The 18,176-nt window shown below is 41.8% G+C and overlaps 2 protein-coding genes across 2 annotated transcripts; one reads left to right on the top strand and one right to left on the bottom strand.

Moving 5' to 3' along the window:
* The first annotated feature begins 12,258 nt into the window (after positions 1-12,258).
* bsf (bicoid stability factor) lies at positions 12,259-17,152 on the top strand. The gene is made up of 5 exons (XM_018003976.2): positions 12,259-12,517; positions 12,764-13,292; positions 13,362-14,682; positions 14,748-16,442; positions 16,500-17,152. Exons 1-5 carry the CDS (start codon positions 12,378-12,380, stop codon positions 17,030-17,032), a joined length of 4,218 nt encoding a protein of 1,405 aa, XP_017859465.1. The 5' UTR covers positions 12,259-12,377; the 3' UTR covers positions 17,033-17,152.
* LOC108609477 (microtubule-associated protein RP/EB family member 2-like) lies at positions 17,131-18,166 on the bottom strand. Its single transcript, XM_018001197.2, has 2 exons — positions 17,903-18,166; positions 17,131-17,848 (listed from the first exon to the last, which is right to left on the bottom strand). Exon 2 carries the CDS (start codon positions 17,844-17,846, stop codon positions 17,223-17,225), a length of 624 nt encoding a protein of 207 aa, XP_017856686.1. The 5' UTR covers positions 17,847-17,848; positions 17,903-18,166; the 3' UTR covers positions 17,131-17,222.
* Between the last annotated feature and the right edge of the window lie 10 nt (positions 18,167-18,176).

The following is an 18,176-nucleotide window of genomic DNA, read 5'->3' as shown; positions in this document are numbered from 1 at the left end:
TTTGCTCTCATTTCATTTTGCTACTGCTGCAGCTGCGACTGCTGTTTTCATTCACACACAGGAAATACGCAAGCTCACTTTGTTGTTATTGTTGCATTTGCAATTTTTTCATTGTTGCTGATTGCATTTTACGCTGCTTTTCAACGGTGCTTGACACCCACATGTGCCACAAAATTACTTTACCAGGCCGAAAAGCGAGCGTCAAATGAAGAGAGAACCGCACATCCTTCTTAGGCCCTTGAGCCGAGCAGTGAGTTATGTCTGTGGGTGACAGCGGCTTTTGTGTGTCTCCTCAATGCAGCGCATGCATGTGTGCGTGCGTATGTGTGTGTCATAAATTATGCAAAAAATGCAATTATTTTCATCAAGCGAACGTTTCATTGGTTACCGAAGACAGCACCAGAGGTGCACACAAAAAGTTCTGAAGTTCTGCCTGACTTATAATGCCGCTAATTTACGAGCTGCTTGCTTGCTAAGTTTCTACTTCATTCGGCGGAATCGTTAATAGCTATCCCTCTCTTTCTTATGCATACACATGTGTATAAAGTAGAATATTTAAGCTGTTATTTTAGAGCTTGTTCAGTCGCACTTTAAGCAATTGATTTATTGAATTTGCAGTGAAACATAATTAAATATTTACCATTCCCTGCATAAACAACGCACAAACTAAATGCATTTAAACAAAGGTCATGTGACAAAGAGTTGTAAAAACACAGTTAGAGTATCAACACGTTTAACATGCAACACACCACTGAGGCTCAAACAGCTAAACACCAACAACAAACGGCTAACAAAGCGTTTACCGCACGCTATTTCATCTGGAGGCTATAAAAAAAAGTTAGGTTAGGTTATGGACGCGCCACATGGAGTTCAGGGGCTAGGAGGCAGGGTCGACATGACTACATAAACGGGTTCAAAATCCTATGCAACATGGCAACAACTAAACAAAAGGCAACAGCGGCAGAAGCGAAAACAACGCACAAGGTAGACGAACCAAAGTCGAAGCCAAAACCCGATACCAACCTCCCCTCCAACTTCTACTCCTCCCATGCCCCTCTCTTTGCAACACCTTGTGCATGCCTCTGCCACCAATAGAACGTAGCTTGGGCTGTTCGCATGGCTCGCCGCAAAACTCGTTTATTGACGTTGCAAAAAAAAAAAATCATCATCAGAATAGTACAAAAGTGCAACGTCATCGACAGCGCGCTGTGGCACCCCAGCGAGGCACAACATATGAGGCAGCCAGTCGAAGAAGAAGAAGCAGCAGCAGCAGCAGCAACAACAGCAACAGAACGCGGATCAGTGAACGTTAAACCAGAAATTACATTTTTCTCTCTGCACTCTGCGTTTCTTCTTTTTCGTATTATTTCTTGCAATTCCTTGTCCCAGGACAAAAATGTATGTGTTTGCTATAGCACTGAGGGTTTCTATGACTTCTAAATACCCTGCAATATAAGACAAATATTGTATGTTGAAGGTAAACCATTAAGAATGATGTAATAGTATAAGACTGATTATATTATTTATTGTAAAGTTTTATAAACTATTTCTAATGAGGAATTATATAGTAGAATGTTTGCAACTGCAACATATTTATCATTCTCCATAAGTTAAATACGGAATATAAGGAAAAATTATGATCATTTAATCTACTTGATTTAGTATAAAACTGAATTTGAAAATATAATATCTCTATGATAAATTTGATATGTGCTCATTTAATTGCGCTTCTAAGTTACTATAAATTTTCCTATCTATATTTTTCACCCGACAAACAAACGGAGATTAGAAAGTTTATATGGAGTACTATCACCGTAACCCAGCCTAGGGTATCTTATAGTCGATCAGCTATGCTCAAACCACTCTAAGGTAAAAATTTTTGTTGCATTCTGTTTAGCTTCGAGTAGAATGCGGCAAGCTTTAGGCCAATTAGTGAGCGAGCACAGCAAACGCAAATCTAATTACGCATACGCCGCGTGTTACCTCCAAAATTCAAAAAACAAGTTTGAGCCATGGCTGAAACGCAGGCAGCTGGCCAACAGGCGCAGGTCAGAAGACACACACACACACACGCACGCAGTTAGGAAAGCCAACGGTATAATGCGCCCCTTTCACCAGCTACCAAGAGAGTTGCAACCTGCAACATGCCACTTGCCACAATGCTAGCTGTTGTTGTTGCACTCAATTGGCTTCTTGGACAGCAGCAACAGCAACAGCAGCAGCAACTTCCGCCTTTGCGCTTTAGAGAGCAATTCCTCAAAAAACTTGTGGCATAAATTAGCTTTACCGTTAAGCAAGGCACAGCAGAGGGTCGAGTTGCAACAAAGCGCGGTAGGCAGAGAGCCACTTGCAACCTCAACATATAATTTGTGCGCAATTTTAAAGACAAAAATCTGTTGATTTTTATGGGATTTGACGGTGTGGCAAGATGGCAAATGCAAAACTGTATGCGGCATCATCGTTCGCAATTTATGTGGCATGATTATTATACGATAGTTTATCAAAAGGGTCAAATGAGATGTTGAAATTGATACCGTTAATATCCCAAAATTATATGCGCAGAGCAACATTTTGAAAGATTAATATTCGAGCTCGAATTGCATTGTATTATATTTGGAAGTGGATCAGTTGGAGTATACAAAGTGACTGCGAAGTGAATCGTATTCGAGCTGGGAAGAATGGATCTAAGGGACCTTTAGCGAAAATCTATATAGACAATTAATTATATAGTAAAAGTATTCGTAATTAGAAACTTAAATGGAACAAAAACAAAATTATATAAATTCAAAATATTGGTTCATGAATTTTACCATACTAGGGCGTCTGAGGAGAAACTGCACACTGGACGGACATTACAAAAACAAAAAAAAAACAAAAAACAAAAAAACAAAAAAAACCATACCCTTATTTGCTTTGGAAAGTTTGTATAAAAAAAAAATGGTTCTTATAAAAAAAAAAAACAAAAAAAACCATACCCTTATTTGCTTTGGAAAGTTTGTATAAAAAAAATGGTTCTTATATAACAGTATCCTTTAAAAACATTTTAAGCGTAATGCCTACATATATAAATTATATCTTTAAGAGTCTCTGCATTTCTCTTTTCTTATTATTAAAATTTATTGTTTGTATTAAACAATTTATTTTATAATCTAAGCTGAAATAAATACGTCCCTCAATTAACTGATAAAACACACGTAAAGTGAATTTTTACATTGTTCTATTCACTTTATATTGGCTGATATATGATATTTGATATTCAATTGTGTTTTATTCTCACCAATTAAGCTAGATAAATAATAATTTGCGTCTATTTAAAGTTAGCAACATTTAGTAATTATTTATCAACATTGCAAAGGCAAACAAATACGCAGAAAATAAAATAAAAATTCTAATTTAAATAAGCGTCGCGACGTCAATAAAAAAAAATGGCGCACAGCGAACGGTCGACAGCTATTTAAATGGAGAATTGAAATTAATGAGCGAAAAAATTAATAAAAAAAAAACAACAACAACAAAAAGAAGAAGAACGACAATAGCAACGAAAGAGCTCAACAGCAGCTGCGCGACGCCTTAGCAACAAAACGCAGGCAAATATCTTGCAGTGTGACCAAATCGGCCATTTTGCATGACATATAAAATAGAGTGGGTGCGAGGGAGACAGCGATGTGGGTGCTGCGTACGCTGCAAGAGAGCACAAAGCGGCATCTATGTAAGTAAACTAATTCCAGCTACTTCTCTTATTTACAGCAACTTAAAATGTTAAGCACTTGCAAAATGATGCAATTCGTGTCGTGAATTTTCATGAGAACTGCAATAACAGTTAAGCGAATTACTGGGAATCGTAAATATTACGAATTGCAAAGAATTTAATTAGAATTGCAGCGAAGGATTTCAGTTTTTCTGAAATATATGTTATAAATAAATAATATGTAAAGAAAAGATTAAATAAAAATTGATTATAAAAACTCGATCTGTCCCTGTAACTGTATCTGTATCTGTATCTGTATCTGTATCTGTATCTGTATCTGTATCTGTATCTGTATCTGTCCCTGTATCTGTATCTGTATCTGTATCTGTATCTGTATCTGTATCTGTATCTGTATCTGTATCTGTATCTGTCCCTGTATCTGTATCTGTATCTGTATCTGTATCTGTCCCTGTATCTGTATCTGTATCTGTATCTGTATCTGTATCTGTATCTGTATCTGTATCTGTCTCTATATTTTTATCCCTAGCTCAATATTTATATCTATATCAAAGAAATCTATATACATATATATATATTCCTTATATATACATATAGACATATCCATTTATAATCCATTTTTATGTCTATATCTTCTATATCTTTTTTCATTTATCATTTACTCAGGCGACATTACGTCAATCTATGCTAGGCCATCAAAATGCGAAAAGCCGTAAACAAACAGCAAAAATATTCGAAGCAGAACGTCGCTCGATTTTCATTGGTCAGCTAAAATGCCGAATCGAGGGTGTCTGTGAGGGAGGGAGGAGTTGCTTTTTAGTAGGGTATCGCATTGAATAGAAACGGAAACAAAGCGTGCGTTAGTTGAAGAGAGGGGGCGGGCCCCAACGGGGTGGTTCAGTTTGCTATTGCTAATGAGGCGCAGTTGTTGGCTGGGCTTATGTAGTGTCTCCGTATGTGTGCGAGTGTGAGTATGTGTATGCAAGTATGTGTGTGAGTGCAAATGTGTGTCAAAATATGCGAGAATGACATAATTTTAATGAACGGATGAAATTCATTACAATGCATTTGCCAATGCACTTGTTTGTCTCGCTCACACACTCTCTTTCTATCGCTCTATCTCACTCCCTCTCCTCTCTTTCATATGCATGATATATACCCTTAGCTAGGGTTAGTCATAAGCCAACAGAAATAAGAACCTACGAAGCCCCCATGCCCTACTTGTCTTGATGACTTTGAAAGCTAATATTGAATATATATTCGTGCACTTGTCTGAGCAGGGTATGAATCAGTCAGCGACCCCTTTCGTGTCACGCTCTAAATACGAAGAATTCACCCATTCTGCAAACTATACGAATTTCAGTTACAGTTATGCCTGCTGCAGGGACAACAGCTTAAGTTGAGCTGGTCAAAAACTGAGTGCAGTATGCACTCAAGCGAAGCACTGAGCATTTGGGCCTTGGTCCAAGTCTGAAAGGGTTTCGAGCTACAGTTGACTGAGGTAAAAGCCAGACGATGGTAGTTAATGGCTCGCTTGAGTGCACTACTGGGATCATATGTTTTTCATTTATTGATGACGATTCGGCTGTTGCTGTAGAATACTGAGGCTACCTCAAGCTGTCACTACTCCAGATACGCCTATGCTAGGCATACGGGACGTATACATGATTTGAACAATTCATATGAACTCCTATATCAAATTTGGACTCGAACTTAAGGTATATCGCTTATATTGTACACATATGGTATATAAAAATAAAATAAAGTCATAGTATATGATATGATAAATGTGTATATAATACATTTATAGCTTATATAGCACTACATAAGTATATCGAGTTTTGACATTCAGCTTTGATCGAATAAAAACATTAAATATGTATTAGCAAACATGAGTTTAACCAGAGAGACTTTTAAATTGAAACTAAATTATAAAATAATATATTGGCTTAACCAATATAGATATATCTATTCCGTAGTTTATATATAGTTGGACTTGGGAAATAATACATTCATTCCAGACTATTATTGATAAGAAAGAAGGATGACAGATGGAAGACAAAACTATATAATATGTATGCAGCTGCACATATATGTCGTTATACATATATATCTATTTACATATACAATCAACAATCATATACGTGGCCATCGATCAAAACAGAAGCGCAATTCGAAGAAAAAGCAGCGCAAATTAATAGCAAATTTTGTACAGCTAAAAGCAAAAACAACACCAACAATAACAACAACGCCAACAGTGAAAACAAACACAATAACAAACAATTGAAACTTTGGGCAAACAAAAGACATCGTCAGATATGTTCGCAAATTGAATTTCAAGTAAATATGAGCAATGCCAATGCAACAACTGCAAGAGATACGCTAACAGATACATTTACAGACCCACACACACACACACACACACATGCACACACACACATTTGTATACACCTACAGATACATTCGCATAGAGTGGCAAACTATAGCTGGTCTATCTGTATCTGCGTCTGCATCTGTAGCCGTATCTGTGTATCTGCAACTGTGCGAATGTATCTGTGGCTATGCTCGCCTCGTGTATTCTGTGTGTATTCTCTGCCAGCCTGTCTCGCTGTGTGTGTATCTATCGAATGCATTTTACGCTTTTAAAGGAATTTGTGTAGTTTATGGATGCGACGTTGCAGAGTGTGCCCTTGCCAGCCTCCCACTCCCCTCCCCGTCCACTCCCTCTCTCTCTCTCTCTCTCTCTGCTCATGTCTCGCTCTATGACTGTACTCAGCAGCAGCAGCAGCAGTCATGGCAACGACGTCATCGCCATTATCAACGCCGCGACTCCCGACATTGCCCGAGAGAAGAACGTCGCGACTTGCCGCAGCAATGGCGGCCTCCGCGTAAAAAAAAAAATAAGAATAAAAAGAAAAACTAGCCACAACAACAACGACTACAGCAGCGGCAACTCGAACAAGAAAGAAGAACAACTAGAATGCAGTTGTTGCCATTGCATCTGGCGAGTCGCAGTGAGTCAAGTCTGTCTGTTGCCTCTTTGTGTATCCCACAGATACTTTTCTAGCCATTGGATTCTCACTATTCAATAAAATATTTCCCTTTGCAAGAGATTATGTTTATTACAAAAATACGCATACGACGCGTTGTAAAATTATAAATTTTAATTATTTTAATATAATTTTAAAACGTTTTTATATTATACAGAGTAAAATAATTAAAATAAAAGAAGTTAAAAATTCCTTAAATACAATTAAAATATTCATCATATATTTTCATATAGCAAAATAATTTTGATAGACAGAGTTTATCAAAACGATATTTCAAGCAATGTTTTCTAGAGGACAGGATTTTATATTAATTAAAAAATTAATGGGACCTTCGGCTTGTTGAAAATATATACATACTATATAAATATATATTTACTACACTAAAAAGTAAGATTTCAGTTACCATTTCGGAAGTCTATATCCACTCAAGCTGAACTTGATACCCTAGTTTATTTCTAGTTTCGAATTGCTTAACTTAAGCCAATTAAAACTGACACAATTACCTGATCTTAACGAAATACGTAAATATTACTATTGTTTAACACACAATTAGTTCCATCTGTAAACAATATCCAACGATAGAACCACGTCGTTAATATAAATAACAACAACGTCATTTGATGCATTGAGTAGCTTTTCCATATTTCGCTCAAGTTTCCAATGCTTGTTTTATTTATTTATTATAAAGTCTATAAACAAAATTAATTTAGCCACTTTCCACATCCCTTAAGCGAGCAAATAGCTCGGCGCGAAAGAGAGAGAAGGGGGCAAACGAGAGAGAGAGAGAGAGAGAGACTCGAAAGCCAAGTTGAAATGTTAATGTAGCTGACAGCTGAGGCGCCGTTGCAATTGGAAACCGCAAGGCACCCACACACAGTCAGCTCCAGTCACATACACACCCACAGACACACACCTACACACAACTTAGTACACGCTTGCATATAACTAAAAATCAATGTCATCGCATGCGGAGTTCACTAAGCAAGGACATTTGGACACTGGGCATGCCCTAAAGGGCATGGGCGTGCAGCAACTATGTGGGCGGTACGAAGGGGGGAAAGGGGAGCCGCTTGGGCATCAATGCCCGATTCGCTTGACATATGCAGCTACTCAGAGGCGAAACAACTGGTTTCCAGCTGTGCACAGATATTGTCACTGGACGCGTCAAGAGAGGGAGAGAGAACGAAAAAGGAGAGAGAGTGAGAATTGCAAGTACACTAAAAAAAATTAAATATGAATTTGTATAACTTTTTTTAATAAACAGAAATATTACTGAATAAGAATATTTTGTAGAGATAAGAAATAATTGAAATTCATGAAATAAATGCGTTAATTTGATAAAGCTTTTATAAAGCAAAATAATAATATATTGAAAACCATTTAAAAGCAAACATTTTTGCTTGAGATCTCTAAGAATCTCTGAGTTAAGTCCAGTGCAATATTTTTTTCAGTGTATGATGCACCTATGTGTGAGTGTCTGTGTGGACACCCAGAGCAGAGAATTCTGTGCGTTCAAGGGCAGAGTGTAGCAGTCGGTAGGTAGCACTCGGCTTTAGGGGCTGCATACTAAAAATAGTTGCTCAATGGAGCTGGAGCGATGCTTTAATAACTACGAATTCACCACATCGCGTATACGCAATACAGTATATTCAATAGTACAATAGAAATTAGATATTAAGTAAAATTGTAGAAAGTAAAAGTAAAATTGTAAAATCGTATTTACATGTATTTTATGCACCCATTTTAGTTGCATCAGTTCTATGGAATTTACTTAACAACTAAAAGCTCACTATAGCGCTAGTTCACTGTATATGCAATTGAAACTCACCACACACACACGCTAAACGGCGTGTCCTTGCGCTGTCTCCCTGGTTCCTGTGCGAGCCGCCAGCGCCTACGATTCCCCGCCTCCTCCTGTTGGTTCGTTTGTTGCATTACGTTGTGGCATCCTCTTTGCACTTGAACCATTGTCCTTAGCCGCTTGAAGGCGACGTCGAACTGCCAAACAGCTGCTATCCCTTTCGCACGCGCAAAGCTGCGCTTCGGTTGTTACTTCTTGATAATAGTTTTTTTTCCTTAGTTTTCATTTTTTGTATTGAAATTTGTTATTTACTTATGATTTCATTTTTTTTTTTTTTTTTTGCAACGCGTGCGCAGTTTTAAATTTCCACGACAGTTTTTTTTTATTTTATTTTTATTTATGAAATTGTTTATGTGCACTTGCATAAATTTGCATTGTTTTTTTTTTCATTTTCCATTTTTTTTTGTTTTTTTTTGTTTTTTTTTTTTTTTTTTTTTTTTTTTTTTGAGTTCTTTGAAAACGGATGAGTAATTTATTTAGTATATATGGCATATATAGAATAGTTGTATGTATTCCCCCATCGGAAACGTTGCCTATTCCTTACTATATACTTCTGCTTGTATGTCTGTAGCTGTGGCTATAATGCAGCAATTCAAGGTCATTTGCAAGCCAGGTATGCACAAAAATATTTTGTCCATGACTCAGCACGAAATAAATAAATTAATTAAATAGAATAAAGAAAACCAAAAATATTTCTTCAATAAACGTTAATTTGAAAGGCAAAATATGTATATATGTATATGTGTATATACTGTTAAATGCGGAAAAGCAGCTGTCAATATTTTATTTAATCTCTTTTGTATAAATTAAATATATATGTATATGTTTTTTTTCTTTCATTTAATATTATCAGCGTTGAGTGCATTCAACTGCCGTTGGAGCATGACGCGCATATTAAATTCAAGTGTGTACACACTGATATATATAAATTAATATATATACTACATATATATATACGCATTTATATACGTATGTATATAAAAATTGTTAAATATAATATATATATGAAACATATATACATATATATTTAAATCGAGCTGCACACACAAACGCACTTAGTTATAAATAAATTAAATAAAGTCTCTTTTAATTTTTCGCATTTGCTCGAAATTGAATTTTCATGCATTTTCTATATTTTTAGAATATTTTCTCAAGATTTCCCTCTATATTCAATTTTTCCGTTTTTCTTTTATTTTTTTGCTGTCTTTTTGCACCTAAGCAACGAACAAAGCGCACCAACACGAGCGCACACATTGTGAGTGCATTGGTATGCGTGTGCATGTGCATGCGCAGTGCAAGCATGACGGCGACGCCGACGTCGACGTTAATATCGCTGCTACTGTTGTTGCCCATGCTTTTTCATTGCTGACGCTTTCTTGTTCTTGTTGTTGTTATTGTTGTTAGCGCTGCTTTTTTTTGCATTGCGTCCGTTTTACTTTTTCGCTTGCCTAGTTGCACTTGAGTGAGTGAGCGAGTAAGTGTGTTTCTGTGTGCATGTGTGTGAGTGACTGATGTCTGTGTGTTTGTGTGACTTCATTTCCTTTGTCGTAGGTCATCGCCAATGCGGAAAAATGCGTTTTACAGCTCTGAAATTTGTCAGTTTTTAAACGTTTAACGATTGTTTTATGCATTTGAGGTACTAGGTTTCGGTTTTCGGTTTCATTTTTTCAATGTTTCTAAATTGTTAATAACAATTTATATATATTTATGTGTATATTTAATTATTTTTTGTATTTATCACTTTAGTTTTTGGTTTTCGTATTTAATTTGTTGAATTTCGTTGTAAGTAAATTTTTTCTTTCACTTGCCAAACGCATTTTGTGCCGTTGCCGTTGCCGTACATTTCAAAGTCGCGCTCGACACTGACAAAAAGGTAGAGAACATTTTCCCCGTTTGGCCAGAGTTGCCATATTTTGCAGTAAAAAGCCGATGCCGATCAAAGTCAACGCGTCGCCGTCGGCCGCTTCGTGCAATTGCAAAAGCACAGCCCAAAACGAGGAGACGCCAACGCAGGCAGCAAGCAGCTAGCAGCAGCAGCGGCAGCGGCGAGCAACAAAAATGGTAATAAAACCAAATGAATCGCACCAAGTGCATCCACACATACACACTCAGAGAACAATCAGACAATTACACACACTAACACACGCGCGCGAGCGCTAAGGCTATATAAGTTGGGAAAGGGGAAGCTTCGAAGTGCCGGCCGCTTTTGCGTGGCAAATTTGTTGGTGTGTGCGTGTGTGTGTATTGCAATTTTCATCTGTCTGCTCACTCACGCCCCTGCGCTGCCTCTCTTTCACTGACGCTGGGTATGTGCTCTCGCTCATTCACTCGTAATTGTTGTAATGCAGCCGCGGACTTGTCGTCTGTTAGGGAGCGTTCTTATGCGTATGTATGTATGTGTGTAACTATCGAATGCAATAAGTTTAATCATCTGCGGAAGGTTACGGCGACAGCGGCGTCGACGTCAATGTTGGGATGCTTACCAGTGTTGAAAAATGCGCCGCCTACACAGCGCGATCGTAAAAGTACAACGCACCTGCAATGCAAATTAATGATGAAAAGAGAATTCACAACAAAGACAACCAACAGTAGCAGTAGCAGCAACAGAAGCAATGACAACGACAACAAGAGCGGGCAATAGCCCTACGGTAATGTAACGGACGGCGCGGTGACGTCGCGAAATACCGCGAAACAAGAAATTATGCGGAAACCGCGAGCACTTGAACGTTACTAAACACACATACACACAAGAACACAAACACGCAGAAATCGTAAATGCACAAATACCGCCACAAGTACAGGAACTGAATGTGTGTAAGTAAGCTTTGCAAACTCAATGCGACGCAAATGGAAGTAGAAAGAACAAGCAGAGAGCGAAAAGCGCAAGCGACCGCGATGTGCAACGAATCTTTTGCAAATGAATGCAGGCAGCGGCTTTGGCGACAAAAGAAACCTGCACCGTGGGCTAAATTGTTGAAGAACTGCTCGAAAAATTCCATCCGAGTTGCTGTGAAATTCAAGACGCCGAGTATTAACAGCAACGTCGGTTATTTGCTGTTAATTTATAAATTTGAATATAATCTTAAGACAGAACATCATGCGCGCTTTTACATAAATTTAGCATGAAAGATTATACGCCTATTCCACTGTGCGCGTGCAGTGATGGAATCACGGGGCATGCCAAAAAAAAAAAAATACTGAGCTTTCTCTTACTGATACCTCTGCAACGTTAAGAGAACGACGCATTTATTTACTCTTTGAAAAAGCTTCTCTTTGGAATTCTTACAGAGTGCCCCTTTAAAGCTTTGCTTGAAAATAAACAAATAAATAAGAGAAAAACAAATGATTGAAAATGAATAATTTTTTAATATGTATTATTGTATATTAGTTTATTATATTAAAGTAGATTAAGTGCAACTAAAAGTAATAAAACACTTAACTTATAAGATATGCAAATGAAATATACATATATCAAAACAAAATAGCGGTTTGTATAATAAACTATATAGAAATAATATTTTTATCTAGTTAATATAACGAATTTATTTCAAATATTTTGTTCATTTTAACAGTATTCTGTTAGTCAACAGTAAAGCTTATCTGTTGGCTCATTTCTGCGTCCAATGTGCGCATCTTCCACCTTTGGTGTTTTCAACATTTCAGTACGACGGTCTCACTGCTACATTACTGGTGTGCGCGCTGCTTTGCAACTGTTTCTAGAATTGTGTTTTTAATTGCTGAAATACATAAATAGTTTATAATGGCATCCATACTACGCACGGGCAAACTGTTGCGTTACTTTGCAGGCTTCACGCGGAATGTGGTGGTCAACTCGGTGCGCGACTGCGAGAGCAACAATCTCCTTCAATCAGCGCCCTGCATGTGCGGACAATTCCAGAAGTAAGTTTCGAAGTTTCTGCCCGGCATTACGCAATGCATACGGCTATTTGTGCAACACGATGCTGAAAAATTACATCACTTGTTGCAGTATTATGAATACCCAATATGACCATTCAGTAAAGTGTAATTGTCTTTCGATTTCTTTGAGAAAATTGTATTAAATGTTTGCCCACATTTACATAACCTCAAAGAGTAGATGCTAAAAAAACTGACATAAATATTTATTATTTCTCTTTTATTTACTAGTGGTTTTGCTAGCAATGCTGCCGCCAGCAAGGCGGAGGTAACCTTAGATCGACAAATTCGTCGCCTGGATCAAGATGCGCGTCGCATGGGCCGCATATCCAGAAGGGATTTGGAGGAAGTGTTGGATGAGATACGCACACATCGCACAGCGACCAGCTCACAGTCGCTGCTGGTCATACGCTGCTGTGGCAATCTGGTGCCCGAGGAGCTGCCTGAAGTGCGCACTGCTTTGGTCCAGGAGATCTGGAAAACTCTGAATGCCTTGAATGTACCAATGGATATATCGCACTATAATGCCCTTCTGCGCGTCTATCTGGAGAACGAGCATCAGTTCGCGCCCACCGACTTCCTGGCCGAAATCGAGGCCAAGGGCATCGAACCCAACCGTGTGACCTATCAGCGCCTGATCGCTCGCTATTGCCAGCAGGGCGACATCGAGGGAGCCACACGCATCCTGGAGTATATGCGCGGCAAGAATTTGCCCGTGAACGAAAATGTCTTCAACTCCCTCATACTGGGACATTCACAGGTGGGTCCATCCCTACCACTTCTATTTGCTAATCTCAACTGAATCCTCTCAATATATATTGTTTGTTAGGCCAACGATCTGGAGTCCGCTAAGGGCATCCTGGGTGTGATGAAGCAGGCTGGGCTGGAGCCCACTGCCGACACCTATACTACGCTCCTGTGCGCCTTCGCGCGCCATGGCGATATCGAAGCACTGCAATCGACGCTCGCCGAGTGCGAGCCAAAGGAGATCATCCTGCTGGACAAGGATCTGTTGGATATTGCCTACACGCTGGCCGTGCATGGAAATGGCGAGCATGTGGACGCAGTGTTGTCAAAGCTGCGCATATCCCCCGGCTTCAACCAGGATGCGGTCAACATTATATTGCGTCTGGTCAACAAGGGCCAGGAGGATGTGGCTCTGAAGCTGCTACGACTGATGCCGCGCAACTCACGCGTCAACGGCGAACTGGTTGATGTGGGCGCTTTCTTCATACGCCAGCTGGTCAAAGCCAATCGACCTGTCGAGAAGATCCTGAGCATTTGTCGCACTCTCCAGTCGGAGGGCTTGAATCCCAAGGCGTTGACCATTGCCACTGAGGCGGGTCTGACGAATGGCGTGATGAACAATGCACTTCCCCTGCTGCACGAGATGAAGAATCTGGGTCTGCCCATACGTCAGCATTATTTCTGGCCATTGTTTTGCTCCGTGGACTCCAACCAGGTGCTGGACGTAGTGCGTCGCATGCAGCAGGATTTCGCATTGAATCCCAATTCCGAAACGGTGCGCGACTATATCATACCCAATCTGAAGGAGAAGAACTGGGATCGTGTGGTCACCGTGCTCCGGGATGCGGGTGTGCCCAATTCCACAGCTGTTTCGTCCGCTGTCTATGCGGCTCTGACCACCCATCAGATAGCGGATGCTGCCAAGATTATGGAACAGAATCGTGCCTACTATATGCCTCTGATCTTCCGTCAGCCGCTCATCCTGGCGCTGGCCCACACGAATGATTTTGCCTCCTTCATACGTTGCGTGCGTCAGGTGTACGAGGGATTGCAGCTACGGGCCGGCAAAGAGGCCACCGAGGATGCAGCAGACGCAGCCACTGATGTCGAAGCACCAGCCACTCCTGAACGACAGACACCCGATGTGGTGGGCCAAATTGTCTATGATGCGGCAATCTACTTCCGACGTGAGCGTGTGCCTACTGTGGAGAAGATATTACAGGGCTTGGTCAATCAGGGTCTGTCCCTGAGCAGTGCTAAAGCGACGGCGCTGTCCGAGCTGCTCGGCTCTGAGATGACACCCAAGATTGCCGAGCAGCTGGGCAAGCTTACCTCGGGCGAATTGGAACCGATTCCATTGCCCAACAGTGGAAAGCGTCCCCTGGATACATTAACCATTGACGGTGAGTGGCAGCGATTCATATTTAAAATAGATTGATTATATTATCTATCTACTAAATGTTTCTAGAACTGGAACGCTTCATCAAGAATGTCGAAGCGAAGGGCGAGAACTCGAACAACATTAAGCGCCAGCTGCTGAACGCCTGCTTCCGTTCGCAAAACCTGGAGAAGACGTTGCAGGTGATCGAGCGGCTCAAGAATGACACATTCCAGATCCCAATCGGCATCTATGCCCAGCTCGTCGATCTGTATACGCACCACAAGCGCACCTCGGACGCCCTGGCGCAGTACAACAAGCTGCGCACGGCGGACGCCAATTTCAAGCTGGACAACTTTAAGACCGTGCGGCTGGCGGATTTGCTGCTGCAGGAGGAGCGTGTGGATGAGGCGCTGCAGCTGCTCAAGGAGAACCAAAAGGAGGCCGCCGCTGAGGCCGGCGAGGGCAGCTTCAACTATGTGAGCACAGTGTGGCGCATCCTCAACAGCATCGCTGAGACGGGCAATGCGGAGCGGCTGAAGGTGGTCTTCGATGCCCTCGTTGCGGGCAACTATGTGGTGCCCACGAATGTGCTGCTGGGGCCGTTGATCAAGGTGCATTTGTCGCGCGACGATATACCCAAGGCCATCGATGCCTTCGAACAGATCTGTCAGCAGTACAAGGCGACGCCCTGGAAGAACGAGCTGGCCTGCCGGCTCATCCAGAAGGAGGATGCGGCCAATTTGCAACGTCTCACGGATTTGAGCACGAGCATACACGGCGAGGTGAACAGCCTGTACGATCTGGTGTTCTCCTTCGTCGAGTGCGGACGCGTCCGTCAGGCGAGAAAGATTTTGGAGACACCGGGACTGCGCACCCGGCCACAGCGCATCAGCAACGCCTGCGACCGGTACAAGAACGAGGGCATGTTGCAGCCGCTGGAGGGCCTCATTGAGGCGACCAAGGATCTGGGTCACATCGATCGAAATAAGATCTATTACACGCTGCTGCTCAGCTACGACAAGGCGGACGAGACTGAGAAGGCGCTCGGACTGTGGACCAAAATGCAAGAGGAAGGGGTCACGCCCACCGATGCATTCCTGCTCAAGCTGGCGGAGCTGCTCAAGCGCAAGAATATTGACGTGCCCTTCGTGGTGCCCGAAACGCAGCAGCCGAAGAGCAAACGGAACAAGCCAACCAATACAGAAGCTAAGGTGGGTGAGCAGGTGGTGCAATCCCCTCCAGAGCCCAAGGTGGAACCTAAAGCTAAGGCTGTGCCCGCAGCCAAGCCCATTTCCAACATTGCCGGTTTCCGTCGTGCCATCCAGGCCAACGATCCGGATGCCGCAATTTCGTTCAAGGAGCGCGTCCTCAGCGGGGATAAGTTCAGTGTGCTGGATACATCGCGACTAATTGAGCTGCTGGTGCGTGCCGATCGCTTAAGCGAGGCCACCAAATACGTGGAGGAGCTGCTCGCTGAGAAGCAGCATCCACAGCCAAAGATCTTTAAATTCTATCTGAACAAAATTGCTGCCTCGGGTGATCTGGAGGTGATGCAGCGCATTCGCCAGCAGCTCAATGATGAGCAGAAGCGTCTCGTTTCCTTTGACAATCGCTATTGCCACGCCTACATTGTGGCTGGAAAGGCGGAACAGTTACTTAAGCAGCTGAGCACAGAGATCGAAGCGGTCAAGTCGTCGGAGGAGGCGGGCAAATTGGCCGAGAAGTTCCCACGTGGCGGCGCCGTCGGCATCTTGGACAAACATCCCGAACTGATTGCTCAATGTAAGTAGATCCTTCATCCTTGCTATAAACTGTCAATAATCTGTAATTCTATGCCAGACGAGACTTTGGCTGAGAAATACGCCGCCCACAATCAGCTCGGCCCGATGAACGTGCTGTGGATGCATCTGATATCGAACGGCCAGGAGGTGGCCTCCAAGCAGATCTGGGATAAGCATTTATCGAGTGCACCGCGTCTGATGTTCCAGCGTGTGCTGCAAACAGCGCGCGAGCAGCAGGACGAGAAGCTGGCCTCCACGGTGATCTCACAGCTGCGCGGCAGCAAGATCAGCGAAGGCGCCATTGGCAATGCGTACTCCTGTTTGATAGACATACAGACTACCAAGGGCAATACGGACAAGGCACTGGAGGTGCTAGCCAACGCCATCAAGGATGTCTCTCTCGAGAATATCAATCGCACGGCGCTACTGCGCCTCAAGCAGGCCGTCGAGGAGAAATCTCAACAGTTTCCCTATACAGTGCCCGAGAAGCGTGCCAAGGCGGAGGATTCCAGCTCCTCGAGCAGCAGCAGCGATGACGATGTGACGCCCAAGCGGCCAGAAACAGCGCCCACAAGGCCAGAGCGTGTTTAGATGGCACATAGAAATCGGATCCATTTTCTTAGCATAATCCTAATTTAGTATGTATATTGACCTACGAGAGGAGTGTAAGCAGAATATATAGAGCTATATTTATGTTTTTGTTGCAATGCATTCGAGATTTTTAATTTGGGCCACATATGTATAAGTCCCATCACAACTCGAAAATGGCTTCAACTATATTTTAACCTCGATTCAAGTTTGTCGATTGCCCGCCAATGGCTCGGGCTCTGGCTATACCCGTTATGGGCGCCACACGGACCGTCTGCTCCGTCATGTTCGGATCACGGGAGTGGCCGCGTTCGCGAGCCCCCTTTGGTGTGATGGCGACGGTCGTGTCAGCACGCTGGACCTTCTGCATGGAGGACTTCAGGTCCTTGGTGAATGTCTGATAGTTGCGCCTGACCATGGCATCGTAGCCCTCAGGCAATTTATGGAAGTTGGCCTCAAAGAACAAACGGAACCATACAGCGAACTCGTAATTGTCCTGGAATTTGCCCCTGACCAGCTTATGGATTGGAATACTCTTGTTGATCTTTAGTTTGTTGAAGCACTGTTGCAACAGGGCTAAATTGTGGATGTAGTGGTTCTCTAGGTAGCACTTAAATTTCACTTTGCTCAGGTTAATACAGTCTGGCATCAGAATGTCCATGAGGCAGCAATAGGCTGCCCCAGTGCACAGATCATCGATCTTTTGAATATCGGTGCTTAGGACTTGATTGCACCAGCTCAGGATCGACTGACGGGACCAAGTCGTTTTCGTATTATTTGTCGAAATTACATTGACCAGACGACGATTCAATGCCATGTCTACGGAAATGACTATGGAAAATGTAGTAGAGAGCAACAGTTCGTACCGCTTACCATTCGATTGCCTCCGAAGACAAAAATTTACTTGATATAAAAAATTTTATTTTTATGGTATCCGAAAAGTTAAAAAAAAAAGTATTCAGTTGTGAGTGAGGTGTATTATAACACCGTTTTGTGAATAAAAGTTATATTTGTAAATGTGCGAAGAGCTCGTTAAATGATCTACCCTCGACTTAATCAAAATATAAACTGAAGCTACACATTTTTTCTCCTTTGTATTTTGTATAAAATGGCTAGCTATTTTTTCAACGACTGCTTTATAAACGTA

Source organism: Drosophila arizonae, chromosome 3, assembly GCF_054131065.1.
Source record: "Drosophila arizonae isolate 15081-1271.41 chromosome 3, UAZ_ARI_1.0, whole genome shotgun sequence".
NCBI lineage: Eukaryota > Metazoa > Arthropoda > Insecta > Diptera > Drosophilidae > Drosophila > Drosophila arizonae.
This window is presented reverse-complemented; position numbering and strand designations above follow the sequence as displayed.